The 15,285-nt window shown below is 58.7% G+C and overlaps 2 protein-coding genes across 4 annotated transcripts in view; both read right to left on the minus strand.

The window, feature by feature from the left end:
- The window catches only part of EIF2B3 (eukaryotic translation initiation factor 2B subunit gamma), a 102,131-nt gene extending 100,851 nt beyond the window's left edge, over window positions 1-1,280 (minus strand). Inside the window, exons 1-2 of one of the 2 annotated variants that reach the window (XM_040610421.1) lie at window positions 1,189-1,280; window positions 819-967 (exon numbers count right to left, since the gene is read on the minus strand). In XM_040610421.1, coding sequence (XP_040466355.1) covers window positions 819-966 — 148 coding nt within the window. In that variant the 5' untranslated portion in view covers window position 967; window positions 1,189-1,280. The remainder of the gene's footprint in view (window positions 1-818; window positions 968-1,188) is intronic. The other variant, XM_040610422.1, reaches the window with a different exon arrangement.
- Window positions 1,281-1,808: 528 nt separating this feature from the next.
- On the minus strand, window positions 1,809-10,654 carry LOC121095935 (E3 ubiquitin-protein ligase HECTD3-like). 2 transcript variants are annotated; one of them, XM_040611363.1, is made up of 21 exons: window positions 10,216-10,654; window positions 9,965-10,125; window positions 9,323-9,415; window positions 8,751-8,886; window positions 8,268-8,383; window positions 7,915-8,028; window positions 6,741-6,823; window positions 6,364-6,529; window positions 5,712-5,793; window positions 5,255-5,437; window positions 5,108-5,157; window positions 4,923-4,987; window positions 4,543-4,646; window positions 4,159-4,278; window positions 3,943-4,032; window positions 3,644-3,850; window positions 3,254-3,383; window positions 2,713-2,787; window positions 2,361-2,442; window positions 2,162-2,233; window positions 1,809-1,984 (listed from the first exon to the last, which is right to left on the minus strand). In XM_040611363.1, exons 1-21 carry the CDS (start codon window positions 10,540-10,542, stop codon window positions 1,900-1,902), a joined length of 2,541 nt encoding a protein of 846 aa, XP_040467297.1. In that variant the 5' UTR covers window positions 10,543-10,654; the 3' UTR covers window positions 1,809-1,899. The 2 variants fall into 2 exon arrangements, with proteins under 2 accessions (XP_040467297.1, XP_040467298.1); XM_040611364.1 differs by lacking the exon at window positions 7,915-8,028.
- Window positions 10,655-15,285: the final 4,631 nt, after the last annotated feature.

The following is a 15,285-nucleotide window of genomic DNA, read 5'->3' on the forward strand; positions in this document are numbered from 1 at the left end:
AGTCAGGAGAAAAGCTACAGTCTCAGGATTGAGTACAGAATAATCATACAATCATACAGGAGAAGCAAAACCAGAGATGCAGAAAGGCAAAGGACAAACATAAACATGAAAAAAAGAGACGTGAAGTATGTCAGGAAATTTTTTTTCTAAGAAGCAGCAGGAATACCACAGAGAGATTTGGTTCACCACTCAAAAGGCAAACAAAAACCTAAACCCAGAAAATACTGAAGAACCTCACAATGTGCTAAATACTGTTTTAGCCCTCCCATGAAACAAGGCCCACAGGCAAGCATTACGAGTCTGCCACTTCCCCCTCCGTGCTCTGTCCAAAACCCAGCACTTGGCTCTACAATGCAACAAGGACTGCATGCCTCAGACAGAGCAAGTAACCCTGAACTTCAGGCCAGGCTGAAACAACAAACCAAGAGATATCCCAAGAGATCGACACACTTCTCACGCTGCTTACATTAATCACTGAGAGAAAGCAACGAGTGAGAAACTCCTGGTTAACAAGACTGGGAAAGACATCAAAATTGGGAAAAGCATATAGATAGGAAAAGCCTTGGTGAGGGGAAAAGAGGGGGAAGGGGGGCGCTGGCACAGGAGGCGCGGCCTAAAGTAAAGGAAGGGATGTGACATGGGCCAACAGCACAGCTCCAATGCAGAGAGATGTCCTGCCCCCATCAACACGGCACCTGCGACAAGACATTAGAACAAGAGGGGGCGACAAACGGGAGCGGCGGAGATGACCAAGGGATGCCTGAAGAAACCAAGGTAAGCGTGTCGCCTCCACTCCCCACGACACCGTGGTGCCTCACCTTCGAAGCCGGCACGCTCCAGGAGGTTCAGCGGGTACCAGAGCAGGGGCCGGTTGCCCACCGGGAGCAGCGGCTTCGGGATGCTGGAGGTCAGGTCCGTCATACGGGAACCGCCTCCCGCCGCCATCACCACGGCCTGGAACTCCATGCTGCAGAGGGAGCACAGGGGCAGGGCCTCACTTAACCACGGCACAACCGGGCAGGACCGGCCCGGGATGGGACAGGCCGAGCCGGGCTAAGACCAGTTCGCTTCCACCTGGCCCAGCTTTAGCCGCCAGCACTTCTCGGAGGCGTGCGTCGGCTCCCCGCCTCCCCCGCGCCCCTCACAGCCCGTGCGGAGGCACCGGGCCGCCCCCCGCCCCGCCGTTACCTCCGCTCTGGCGGCCGCCGGCTCCCAGCGCCTCACTGACAGGACAGCAATGGCGGCGCCGGCGCACACCGCGCGTGCGCGCGCGGAGAGCCGAGCGGGTCGATCACGGACAGAGGCGGTAGAGCGCCGATAGGCTCGATCTGCCATTTCGCCTTGCTGCAGTCTGCTCCTTCCGGCCAGGGCAGCGAGAGGAACACCGAGGGAAGGATCTCGGCCTGCGGAGCGCCGAGTCATCGATTCCTGCCCGGCTACAGAAGGGGCTTGGCGGCACAGCGCCTCTAGGCGGCCAGAGGTGGGGCTGCAGGCAGCGCGCACGGCGGGGCAGGTTGCAGGGTGTATGGCAGGGGGGGCAGGTTGCAGGGTGCACGGGGGTGCACGGGGGTGCACTTTGCAGGGTGCATGGGGGGAGCAGCTTGCAGGGCAGGGGGGCAGTTTGCAGCTGTGCTCCCCACGCAGACCGTGCCCAGGAGATATACAGGACCCACAGCCACCACGTGCACGCCCTGCTCTCCACTCCGCGGCACCCGGTGCCAGCACAGCACCTCGCAGACAGTGCCATGCTGCCCCCCCCCCAGTTGCTGGCCACTCCAGTCCCAGCCCTCGAGAAGCACAGACACAAATGGGACCTGGGGCAAGATGGCAAGATCCAGCCCTGCAGTTTTATTGAATCTAGTGTCCCCAGGGCAGGTGGCTCTGGTGGCATGGGGTGCCTCATTCATCCCAGGGGTTCTTGTCAGTGTCGATGGACAGGCAGTTGTACACGGCATAGCGCAGCAGCTCCTCGCAGGCCTTGGCCCTGGTGGGGGGAATACTGGGTCATGGCTGTTGTGATGGGCACCAGGAGCCTCATACTTCCCTCCCCGCACCCACCGGACACCCCGCAGGGCAGGACCTGGGGAGCCTGGAAGGAGACCCCAGTGCCAGCCCCAAGGAGGGGGGACTGTCCCTGTCCCCTGTCCCCAGCTCGACTCACGAGGAATAGTTGGGCAAGAGGAAGGTGCAGGAGCATGTGCAGGCTTGTGGCATCAGGTCCTGTGTGCCCGAGCTTGGGAGAAAGGAGAGAGAGTCAAACTCCAGGATGGCAGAGGGACCGTGGCACACTGCGGGGATCTCGCACTATGCAGAGACCCCAGCCTGGCCCAGGGACCCCAGCACAGGCAAGATGGACTCACTTCGTCCTCTCCGGATAGACGGTGATGTGAACTGGGAGGCGGCTCCGGCCAGTGACAAACTTGAGGAAGTGGCTGAGATCCTCTGAGGGAAAGGACAGGGCTCAGGGAGAAGGGCAGGACCATATCAGTCCCTGCTGTCATGGCAGGGTCTGCTCTTGCAGAATCATCCCAGGAGAATGGGGCAAAGCTAAGGGATTCTTTCAGCATCCCAGGAAGGGCCAGGTGGGATGACCCCAGCTGACTCCCAGGGGGACACCTGGTGAGCATCCCCGGGGCGCAGCACAGAGGGTACCCAGTCCCCTCACCCACCCCACTGCACATAAAGGGCAAGGAAAGGCTTGGGGTCACTCACTGCTGGTGAAGTTGTTGAGTGCTTCCAAGAAGGTCTGGATACTAGTGTCATCGGAGGTGAAGTCCTCAAACGTGACTGTGATGAAGAATGTACAACAGCTTTGTTGGAAACTTTTAGCAAAGCAAACTGACACGGGACACGTCCATCCTGCCCTTCTCTGAGAGCCCAGAGCGCAAGCATGAAAGGAGGAGACCCTCTGCTCTCAGGGAGCCCCTGAGCATTCCCAGCACCCCTGAGTGGGGCCGGTACCCTGCACAAAGGCAGGGGGAGAAATGGGGATCCTGGTTTGCAGGGTGGCCATTTGCCTCTGCCCATAGCGGCCGAGGATCGCATGGACCAGAGTGGGGACCGGTGGGGTTTGCAGCTAAACCTAAAGCATCCCTCTCCAGGGGCCCTCTGGCTCATCCTCCCCCAGGCTCCTGGGCACCCCACAACCAGGGACTCAGCATGGGGCAGGATGCGTGTGCAGGATGAGTATTGCCAAGGGGGGGCTGCCTATGGAGGGGGCTGGGAACAGCTTTGGGCTGGCCCTGGCACTTACTGAACTTCTGCAGCTCGGCCATCGTGATCTCAGGTTCCCCGCAGACTTTCTTCTCCAGCTGCTGCCAGGTGAGCAGATCCAGCACGGGCTGGGGCACCACACGGAGCAGCCCAGCACGCATGGCTGCGATCTTGGGGGGGACACAGTAGGGGCCCCACATCACTGCGGTGAGTCTGAGCCTGGGGCAGCCACATGGGACACCCCGGGCAGGGACTGCAGGACCCCAAAGGCCCATGGGCATCCTGAGCATGGGATGCACAGAGAAACCGCCCGGCTGGAGCTGGTTTTAGGGACACGTTTTCGCAACCACCAACTCCACAGCTACCAGGAGGGTTCACCACAGGAGCAGGGTCCCCTTGGAGCCATGCCAGCCCTCGGGGATGGCATTACCTGCTCCTTGCTCTCCTCCAGCCGAGCCTTCTGCACCAGGCGGATGAACTCCTTGCGGTCCTCGTAGCGCACAATGGTGCTGCTGCCATTGGGGATCAGCTCCACCATCCGCTGGTCACTCTGCACCACCGTGTAGGTCAGCTCTTTGCCAAACATGAACTCAAAGGCTTCCCTGTCCACCCCCTCCAGCACCTCCAGCAGCTTCACCTGCAACCCCAACAGGCAAAAACCATCACAGCGGAGCCAGAGCAGCCACAGGAGCATGTGGCACTGCCCTGCTGGCCCTCAGCCCTGCTCACCAGCTCCGAGTCCACAGCAGCAAAGTCCTTGCTCCAGCTGACCTCCTCCCCTGCCAGCTGCTTCCACACCAGGGCTGGTAGGGCCAGGATCTGCCAGAGGGAGTGCAGACACATTCTCCCTGTACCCCTTGATCTCCCGAGGGCAGCCCCTCTGCCTGAGAGACAGTGGCCCCTGCCAAGCCCCCTCACTGGCCAGGGAGGCTCTGCCATGCTTACCAGAAATTCCTTGCTCCTCAGGGCTGCTCCTATCAGCTGCCCGATCCACTCATACTTGGGGAAGTCCTTGCAGGAGGGGTTGGGGACATACATGTCCCTGTTGACACTGCTGCTGTTACCCTGTGGGAGAGAGGCTTAGGAACTGCTGACACAGATGTGACCAGCCCAGCAATGTCCCTTCTGCAGCCTCCCTCTCCATCACCCTTTCGCCTGCATCTCCTGCCCTTTACATCCTTCCAGGAGATCTCCACCACCCAGGTACAAGCACAGCCCCCCTGGCCAATAGCCCTGCAAGCGTTAAGATAGGACTAACACCCCAAAAGCCCCCGGGCTCTGCTGGCTGCTCCCCAAGGGCTGGGACAGGCAGACAGCAGGGTGCCAAACCTGGTTGGAGGTGTGCACGAAGAAGGGCAGGGGCACGGGGACATCGCCTGAGCTGGGACACAGCTCCTCCGACACATCTGACAGGCTGTCCCGAAAACCACCGCCTGCAGCAGGGGCAGAGGCTGGTTAGTGCCTGATACGCCAGGGCAAAACACTGAGCCACAGCATCTGGCCAAGGTGCCCGTGCTCTCTGGGGCAGAAGCAGTGCTGGTGGGGTAGGGGAGATGCAGGGGACACCTCACATGTGCAGAGCAGGGCTGCCTCCCACAGAGCAGCTGGAACAATGTGAGCACCCTGCCACAGCGGGCAACCCACCAAGCTGCACCCCAACATAAGAAAGCCCAGGGAAGAGCGCTGGGGCAGGACAGGAGAGCTCTCACCATTGTCGATGATGCCCTCAGTGATGAAGTCGCACTCCCACCACTGGCTGTAGCTCAGGGGCCACCTGCAGGGAAGCAACAGCCCCATGCACATCCCTTCTCCAAGAGAACCAGCAGCACCTGGCATCCCCCTGCACCATGCTCCGGAGAGGTGACACTCCATAAATGCAATGCTGAAGACCTACCTGTAGTCCAGAGGCTGATTGTTCTTGGAAGATCTGAGACCTTCATACAACTGGAGAGAGGAGCAGAGCAGAAAGGGGATGAGGTGCAGCGGGGACAAGCAATGCTGCACTGGCAGGTACTTGGCACGGGGCATGGCGTTGCTGTACCTGGGTGAAGATGGCATTCCTGTAGCTGGGGTCCAGCGTGGGGTTGGCGCGGTGCTCCCGGGCCAGGTGCCGGTTGATGTACAGCTTTGGCAGGGTTTGTGGGGGGGCGGTCTCTGAGCACCGAAGGCAGTGGGCGATGAGGGCAGTGCTCTGCTTGCACAGCAGCAAAAACGGCTTCATGCTCTAGCAAGGGATGAGCAGGGATGGTTACAGACCTGATCCTGCCACCGCACGCCCTCTCTCCCCCTCTCCAAGCGCAGCTCCTGGTGTTGCAGGAGATGCTCAGCTCCTCCATGCCTCTGGCAAAGCTCAGCACGGCAGCTCTCAGCATGAGCCCTGGGCTGGGATGTCCCCATTGGATCAAGTGGGACATGCCACATCTGGCAGCAAAACCAGCCAAGCCTGTGATGAGATGCTCCTACTGGCACCATCGCAGGGGAGCCCAGCAAACGCTCACCCTGAGCGTATTGAAGGTGTCAATGCTGTCCTCGGAGAGGGGGATCAGGTAATGCAGGACACCGTCCAGGAGCTGGACGAACCTGGAGACCGGAGAGGAGCAGTGTAAGGATGTGAGGGGGCTGGTGAGCATGTGGAGCCTGATACACCTGTGGTGTTTCATCGCTGACAGCCCCAGGCATGCACCAAGCCTGGGTGCCACGCTGCTGCATGTGGGTCTCCTCCAGCCCATCAGTTAACACCAGCACACCAAGAGGAGCACCCAACCAGCACCCTCTGGCCAAGCACTTCATTTTGTTCTCCCCAAGAAGAAGCTGCAAAGGAGGACAGCCCAGCTCATGCTGCAGCTGGATCACTGCAGGGGGTCTCTCTGTGGGGCCAGTGGTGACCCCAGCCTGGGGCTGCCCTGCAGGCAGCAGGGTGGGGGACTCCACATGATGCAGGTCCCCCTTGCCCTGTGCTGCCACCATGCTCCCCAGACATTGGAAGCAGCTGTGTTTGGATGGGGAGCCGCAAGCTGAAGTCCCTGCCACACATGGAAAAGGAGCTGGCAGACTTCAAGCGAGACACGTGCGCTGCCTGCTAAAGCCCAGGGCACAATCCTTCTCAGGGCCTGGGCTCGCTGTGGGAACGGTGCCATCCCTGTGCCATACCTCTGAATGAGCACTGCCCGCCGGTACAGCACATCAGCATCCACCCCTTCCAGGAGAGGGTAGCGCACCAGCCGGGCTGGCTGGAACATGTCAGCGTTGAGGATCAGGTCCTGCTCCCAGAAGGACTTGATCTTAATCCCTCGCAGGCGGACATTGCACCCTTGGTCTGCCAAGAAAGGACAGCGATGCTGCATGCGTGGTTGCAAGGCTGGCATGGCTCAGCTGGGGGCAAGGAGCCCACAGTGCTTGCAGCAGCCCAGATGAAGCTCATTCCCCAGCTTTCCCTCCAATGAATCCTGAAAAGCAGCCAGTGCGGCAGGAAAAGCCATAGATGCCAGACCAGCCGCAGGTTTAGTGCCGCAGCAGCGCAGGCTCACCCCGGCACTCCAGGATGCGAATCTCCAGCACCGGCAGGTGAGTCTTCACATCGCGGAGGATGCAGACATCCTGGAAGCTGTTCCTGCATGCAACATGGAGGGAGATGGCAGAGCCATGAGGCACAGACACAGTGAGGTGGCCAGCGAGGTGTGGGCCACTCTGGCTCCCCCAGCCAAGGATGCACCACTACCCATGGCAAAAGCCTCCCAGCCTCACCGGGGCTACAGCAGAAGGGGACAGAGTAGAGAGCAGAGGCTGTCAGAGGCACAGAGATGTCCTGAAGAAGGTGGAAGCCACATCCAAATAGCCAGAAAAGAGCATAAATTCAAAGCAGAACAGAAAGGCGAGATGGCTGAGAGTGAGTCACTGTTCCCAGGGTGTCCCAGCGCATCTCGCAACGGCACAACCATCCTTCAAGCTGAGCTGGTCACGCAAGGGTGATGTGTTTGAAGGAAACAGGGATTTGCAGAGATGAACAATTTGGTGATTCACTTGTGTTTCCAAAGCCTTTAGCAAGGTCCTGTCAAAGACCTATGGGCACATAGGGAAAAAGCATTGCGACTGCCCAGAACCACTGAGGAGTTGGTTCCTGCCACCAGAAAGGAGACTTCAGTGGTCTTGCGGGTGCTTCTTCAAAGACAGATCTCATTGCTCAGCCAAAAAAAGGCAAACAGGCAAATTTTGGGGAAGGAGGAAGAGATTTTTGCACCTCTGTGTAAACCCCTGCCAACCTTGAGAAGGGTGCTACAGAGCCAGGACAAAGAGGAAGAGGTGAAGCACCCCAGGACTTCTCGGCTACAGCACGGCAGAGATGCTCAGAAAGGTGATGGCAGGGGCACATATCCTCAGAGGCGAGGAGGAGGAAGAGGAGGGGGAAAGACCCCCAAAGTCATCAGGCAGGGGGAAGCATGCTGCAGCTCAGCTGCCACAGCACAGATGAAGAGCATGAGTGGAGATGAAGGTGCTCAGCTGGCACATCGAGGTAGGGGACCACCACATGTATGGGGACAGATGTAGCCTGCACCCAGGGAGCCCTGACCCTTGGAGCGCCACCATCACCAGCAGGTCACTCAAGACCAACCCTAGCCCTTTCTTAGCATCTGCTTGGGATGCAGAGACAGCTCAGGAGTTTGGCCCAAGCTGGGCCCAGGCTGCTCCTCAGTCATTACTCACTCATTAATTAGGACGGTTCTCAGGTGCTGCAGCCTGTTCGGTGCCCCCCCATACACAGCCACCCGCCTGGGTACATAGCAGCTGGACTGCCCATCCAGCCATAGCCACAGCTTCCTGGGGATGAGAAGAGCAAGAGGCAGTGTTGTCCACCCCTCCTGAGCTGCCTGGGCACAGAGATGCCTCCAGAGATGTCCTGGGGCTAGGGACAAGGCTGTATCCTCCTTGGGTGTATCTGGTGGCAGCTGCCCCCCACACCAGCCCTGAGCCACCAGCGGCAGCCTGGGGAAAGCTGCATTCAGGAGGAAGGTGGTGCTTTGCCCCATACCCTGCCCGGGGGCACCCCGAGGTCTCACTTGACAATGGTGCCTTTCTTCATGTTGAGCCGCACCCAGTGCTGCCCTGAAGACCCGTCACTCTCCCAGAAGGTGTATGTCTTGTTGTCTGTCAGGTGGGCTGCACCATAGTCCTCCTGCAAGAGTGCAGTGAGTGGAGGGAGGGAGCTGAGCATCCTTGGGCATGCTGTGGCCACCCCAGCATGGTCCCATGGGGCCAGGACCAGGACAGCCCCTTGGTTCACTAGGCAGCGGGTGGACGAGGTCTCCCACACAGGGCAAACTGGGCACGGCCATGGACCCCTCGCAGTGCTCCCAGAGACACAATGGGGTTTTGCTCCAGATGCCCAATTCCTGGCAGCTTTGCTAGAGCAGCAAAACCCCACCACCATCCCCTGCCCCTCGCGGAGGGGACTGCCACCACCAGGCACTCCTGCCTGCAGTAGTGGTGATGCTCATGTGTCTCACACTGATTTTAGGCTGCAGAGGAGCCCCACTACGCACCAGCTGCGAGGAGACCTCGATGCTGCTGACGTGCTCCTTGATGCAGTCCACACACTGCAGCTTCTTCTCACTGTGATCATACAGGAAACGCCCCAGCTCCATGTCATGCTCGTAGCTCCAGCCTGGGGGCACGGACCTGCAGGAGGGCTCTGTGTTAATGCGATGGGGACACCAAGCTCTGCCCCAAACCTGCCCACCAGCACTGTGCAGGTGTCCCAGCTTGGACTGGCTGCAGCATCTCATGATCACCACATCAGATGGCACTGGGCAGCTGTCCCCATTGCAGGCAGGTGGCACGGCTGTATCTGCCCACCACCACGCCCAGCCCAGCGGGTGTTTATGGCCACCCAGCCCAGCGGGAATAGCACCATGCAGTCACTCTGATGCTCCACAGAGCAAAGGCCATTTTTGCTTGAGCACTGTCAAATGGTATCAATGTAAAAAGGCATCTCATGGTGCACATCCTCCCCACACCCAACCCTGAAGCCAGTCCTGGCCCTGCAGGCGTGTCCAGGCCCCAGCTAGCCACCCCTTGGGGTGCTGCAGTACCGCTCTAGGCAATGCACTCATACCGAAACTTCTGCACCGCGGCTTCATCCTGCTCTACAACTCTGGGCTTCTTTCCCAGGTGCACGGAGTAGGTCAGGTCCACCACTTGTTCCCAGCTGGAGCAGCACCGGTGGAGGAGCCATCCAAGGGAAAAGATGGGTCAGTGCTCAGTGTGCCCAAGCGTTACTGCCTTAGCCCAGGGCAGAGGCAGCAGTGGTGGGGGACTGGGGATGACACCCAGGGGCTGCAGAAACAGCTGTGGGGGGATGAGCATCCCTGCACCCGGGTGCAGGCTGGAGCAGAAGGGGGGAATCCAGCCCTGCACGTGGCCTTCCATCGTGAAAATCAAATATGAGCTTTCCCATTACCATTCCACCTCCACAACATTGCTCAGCCCAAACCCGAGTGCCTCAGAAAGCCCCTGGCATCATCCTTACCCTGCGCTGGTGCTGCCACGAGCCGTGAGGATTAGCCTAGGAAGGGGCACCTGCTGGCCCGCCTGCAGCTTGGCAGGGATGTGTCCCACGGGAGCGGGGGGGTGAGGGGGGCTGTGCCGGACGTGCCCAGGGGATTTGGGATGGCTGGGTCACGCAGCCTCCGTGGGTACCGGCCCCGCGCGCCCCCAGCCCCGTCCCCACCCGGGGCGCAGCAGGCAGGGGCCGTACCTGTCCGCGGGTTTGTAACCAACCCCCAGCGTTCGGTGCTGCCACCGGGTCTTCTCCACGGAGTTAACCGGGACCAGCCGATCTCCTCCCTCTCCAAACCGCTGCGCCAGCACCCAGCCCTCCTCCAGGTCATGCCTCCTGCCGTACTCCTCCAGCTGCTCCTGAAAGCACAGCCCGGCTCGTCGCCCACACCGAGACCCCACGGCCCCGGGGCGGCCGCCGGCCGCAGGCGGGGCGCGTCCCGCCGCTACCTTGCTGAGCTTGACCCAGAGCCCGGCGCCGTTGCAGTACTCCTCGCCGGTGGCGCGGAGGCAGCCGCCCTTCCGCACCTCGATGGTGGCCCGCGCCGCCCGCTTGCCGCCCCGCGCCGGCCCCGGGCTGTCCCAGACGCTGAGCAGGCTGCGGGCGGCGGCGGCGGCGGCGGCGGCGGGGTCCTTGCAGATCTTGTACTGCACCTCCCGCGGCACGTAGCAGAGCGCGGCGGGCAGCGCCCGGGCGCGGCGGAAGCACTCGCTGCACTGCAGCAGGAACCGCAGCCGGCCCAGCACCTGGTGCGGCGCCTCCCCGCCCGCACGCATCGCGTACCGGCTACCGGCTCCGCGCCGCCCGGCCGTGCGGCTCCTGCCGTGCCCGGCGCGGTGCCAGCCTCCCCCCGGGCAGCCCTGCCCTGCCTCCGGGGCTTCCGCCTCCTCCCCGGGCCGGCGCCGCTCCGCCCGTGCCCTCCGGCACGCCCCAGCCCTTCTACACCCTTCCCGGGCCACAGCCCTCCCCAGCGGGGTGCCGGGTGCGGGGCCGCCCCCATCCCCCCTCCGCCAAGATGTCCGTGTTATCCCCAGCCCGGTCTCTGCCAGCAGGAGCTGACCCTCGTCACTTGCATTCCCTCGCCTCCGGCTTAGGACTGTGCTCCCTCCCGGCCTCCAACGTCCCTTGTCACTGCCTGCATCCCTACAAGCAGAGAGGGGCTCCTTGGGGGCGTGCAGGGCACCGGGCTACACCTCTGGCGTGGACAGGGAAAAAGAAGGGAGCAGGCATCCCGCTACGGGCAGAGCTGGCTCACAGCTAGCTCAGGGGACACGTTCCTGCCCCAGGCAGACCTGCAGTGGGTGGGGAGACTCCAAGCACCCAACTGGGGAGGATGGTGGCCCCCCCTGTCCAGGGACAGCTTTATCCCAGCCAGCGGTAGCATCCTGGCAGCAGGAACGAAGCCATGACGGCCAGCACCAACTCCAGCACCCACCCCAGAACTCTGGCAGTGTGTCACCCAGTGTCGCCCCTGCCTGTTGCATACCACAGCGAGGCGGTGGCAGAGAACAGCTCAACTCCACCCCACACTACCTGAGTTTTTCCAGGCTGGGTGCAAAAAGCTGCATTGAGGTATCAGGAAACAACCAGGCTGGCAGAGCTCAAAGGTCCCCGCACCCCTCTGGCGCCTGCCTACTCTCCTGGCAGGTCAGAGTCCACTTCCATCCCTGCCCACAAAGGCAGGATGCAAAGAAAGGCCTGGCAGCTGTCACCCCTGCAGCAGTATCTGCTGAACAGCTGTGACCATGCCTTACCACACTGGTGGGCACCAGCCATGCCAGGAGCAAACTGCCCTGAACCACAGCACCAGCAAAATGCAAACTTCTGCCTTACTCGTAACTACAGTCACCGTGGCCAGGAGGGTCCCATGCCCTCCCTCCACAGCCATGTCACACTATGAAACTGGTTTCAGAGCTGCTGCAGAGCGTTGAGCCAGTTAACACCTCCAGTTGCTTCTCATAACACCAGCCTCCATCACTGTTTAACGCAACAGGACACAGGAGCCCCAGCCAGACCAGCCAAATCATCAGGAAGGCCAGGAGTTAGTTTGTTCACTTTATTTTAGATCCTACATGAGGTAGGGACAGACAGATCCTGTCGAACTATTTATAGCTTGTCAGACTTCAGGGTGTTAGGGGAATAACAAGAACAGTTAGACTACATGTGCGTTATTAAACACCTGAAGCTATTCTATGACAATTCAGCAAGCTGAAGTCAGGAGCGAGCAACTGGTTACAGGGAGCCGCAGTGGGGCATCAGTCCCTCCCCCAGCTCATCCCTACCCACCCTGTAAAGGTGAAGCTCTGGCACACATGGATGCCTCCTCAACAGCCTAGGGGCACCAGCACCTTCCTCAGGATGGTACAACCTCGAAAAAATCAGTCTCAGACAACTTGAGAATGGGTGACAGGGCGGGGACACACACAGAGCCTCTGCTTCCTGGTGCCCAAGAGAGCTCCCTTGCCCCGGACCATGTGCAGCAGTAATCCAGGGCAGGGGTATGGGACTTGTGTCTTGTCAAACACGGTAGGAGACACCTCCTACATGTAGCTTTAGAGATCAGAGGAGAAGGAACACAACCCAGCACTGAAATAACACCTACTTTGAGCCCCTGAGATTGGCTAGAGCTGAGCCAGGCTGACCTTTTCCACACTTTGCTGGGCTGTCACAGCAGAAATTCAGTTTGCGATTGGCTTTAAAACACTGTGAATGAGACAGACGACCGTGCAGAAGAGATCCAGGCGGGTTACCAGCTCACCTTTGCACAGCAAACTCAACGGCATGATCCGTGGGTTATCTTGGCATTCTTGCTCAGCAGCCACGTTTGCCCAGACCCTCTGACCACGCATTAAATGATCTCAGCTGAGATGTCGTTGCAGCAATGGGCTCTTCCTGCAACTGGAAGGGCTTTCACAGGTCTCTACACCCCAGTGTAACATTACAGCAGCAGCTCCTGCCATTCTCCAACATGTGTATGGCCCTAACACAAAATGGACAGTAGAACAATGCTATATATGGTAAAACAATGTTTTTCTCAATACGCTTGTAGAGGTTAAAGCCAGACCATTCTGGATAAGCTCCCAACTGCAGCCTTCCTGCTAGAGCCAGGGTCTTGTTATTACAAGCATTTTTTAAATAGAAATCCCTATCACCAGCTAGATCCTTTCCTGAGCTCCAGCAAGCCCTTGGGGAAGACTCTTTTCTCAGTAGCAAGAACTAAACCCAAGGGTATGAGAGGTCAGACCTTGCTGGGAAGAAGCGTAGAGAAAAGTGGGAAAAGCTATAGCTGAAGCTCTATACACATAACCTAACAGTCATCAGGTGCTTCAGGTTAGGGAGGACCTAGACCTGAAGCCAGCAGGGCAAGACTGGAAGTTACATCAGATTGCCCAGGGCTAAGAGAAGATGAAGATGCCACGACACTTCTAGGGAAGGATCCCAGTGCTTTGGCCAGACTCAGCTCTCAGCATCACCCTGCACAGCAGCTCCCCTTCACCGCAGCGGGCTGGGACTGTGGATGTAGATTATGAGGGACTAGAGCTGTCCAAGCATTTCATCCCTCAGTGAGATACCTGAGCTGCTCTGGGTACCTCCATAATTACCTCGATTACCCTCTGTCAGCTGCAGTTGCTTCCACCAAGGCCAGGGTAGCCAGCGGTCATCTGCTGATGTCTCAGCCAGAGGTGCCCATTCCCCCGCTGCTGGTCACGCCTAACAGCCCCAGCCAGCTTTTAGGCTGCCCATTCCCACAGGTGACATCAGCTCACCCTCCACCAAAGAACAGGGCCATTTTATCCATCCCATCCCGAGCCACTCATTGACCAACAGTCCCCCGCTTGGCAATAAAGCACCAGAGAGGAGTCAATTTTTCTTGCTATTCCTAGTTCTGCTCAGTAAATAAGGGAGACCAGCAGGAGGTCACATTAAGAGACAAGCGGACAAGGTTGGAAAAAGCAGGATCGATTCCACCCCAATGTCAGTGGCCTAAAAGGATCTAGGATGGCGCATTTCAAATCTCAGCTTGATGCTGAAGACTCCTTCATCAACACTTCTGACCGTGCCAGCAAGCAGATCAAAGTCCTTTCACCAGTTTGCTCATGCCCATTTAAAACAGACACCACTCAGCCACCAGCACAGAAAGGTATCACACTGGCTCCTGTCCATGCTGGTCATTGAAATCAGCCACAAAGCCACAGAGCTCAATTATGAGATAACTCTAGGATTTAAAAAAAAAAATAATACTCCTCCAGCAGACAAAGCAACCCACCCAGCTGAGCATGGAAGGCTCTGCTGCAGGCACGGGCTGCCCGAAACAGCTTCCCCACTCACCCTATACTCCTTCCACTCACTGCGATGTGGGAGATGGGCAGCATGAGCTCTCTCCTGGTCCTGCATCCCTTTTAGCACAAACCCCCTCAGCAGGTCTGGGAATACAGCAGTTTCAAAGGAAACTGGCCAAAGGAAGGACTTAATTTACAACTGGAAGTGATTTCTGGATGACAGACTCCTTCAACGGAGAAGAAAAAGACATGAAGTGTTAAGAGAAGATAAATCTTGACTCACAGCGTCAGCGTCACTCCAGTGAAGTCCCAGTGACTCAGTGGCTCTTAGTAGCAGCGGTCCAACAGATCACATGGGCTGAAGATGGAGCTGGGGGTATAAAAGTGGACTGATATCTGGTAGCTCACAGTGCTAGGCAATGAGTAGCCCTGCCCAGAGCCAGGAACATCAAGGAACATTTTCAATGCTCTTGGAGTTGCAAACCTTTCACTGCCCACACCTCACTTACATACTGGATGTCCATCTGCTCAGGGAGCTCTAACCCTTTGCCCCAGGGGAGTGGAGAGACTGTGGGTACCAAGGCTTTCCCTGCCCATCTGAAACCTCCACCTACCTCCCCACAGCAGAGGGGAGCAGAACCTGGCACTGCTGTGCCTGCTACTGCTCTAACCCCTGCTATCTGGGAGAGGAGCTTGGCCCTGCCTGCACATCTCCACGAGAACTAGAACAGATTAGTTGTAATATTGGCTTTTAGGGGAAAACCAAGGCTCAAAGGGTGTGGGAGAACAACTGCTAGGCCACCACCAGCATGCTGAACGCAGCACTGCAGGTTACAGAGCAGAGAGGAAGCAGACAGTTCCCACCTCCTGTAGAGGAGCAGCTCCCCCAGCAGTCACTGCTGTACAAGGAGTGCGGGGAACCACGGGTGGTCACAGGAACAGATTTGTGCGATGTAAAAGCTTGAGAGCCCTTTTGTGACAGCACCCACGGTCTTGCTGTGCAGGTCTGTCATGACACCTGGTGGCCAGAGACACTCTTGCAGCACCTGCCATCAGCCTGCCCCATTTCTTCTTAAACCTAGATGAATGATCTCATTTCCATTGACCTCAAGTAAAAGCAGGAACAAGGTAAGGGAATGTGGTCAGGACACTCAGGCTAGGACACACTGAGCATCTCTGAGCATCCCCGCAGTCTCAGCAGCAGCACACAGTTCTCTGTCCTGTGCTGTAACTGGGGAA

Source organism: Falco naumanni, chromosome 11 (genome assembly GCF_017639655.2).
Source record: "Falco naumanni isolate bFalNau1 chromosome 11, bFalNau1.pat, whole genome shotgun sequence".
NCBI lineage: Eukaryota > Metazoa > Chordata > Aves > Falconiformes > Falconidae > Falco > Falco naumanni.

Coding starts and splice junctions, on each gene's coding strand:
- LOC121095935 (XM_040611363.1), bottom strand. CDS start 10,542: ATGCGTGCGGGCGGGGAGGCGCCGCACCAGGTGCTGGGCCGGCTGCGG. Junction 4,988..5,107: donor AATCAGCCTCTGGACTACAG/GTAGGTCTTCAG, acceptor GCTTCCCTGCAG/GTGGCCCCTGAGCTACAGCC. Junction 2,234..2,360: donor GTCTATCCGGAGAGGACGAA/GTGAGTCCATCT, acceptor CTTTCTCCCAAG/CTCGGGCACACAGGACCTGA.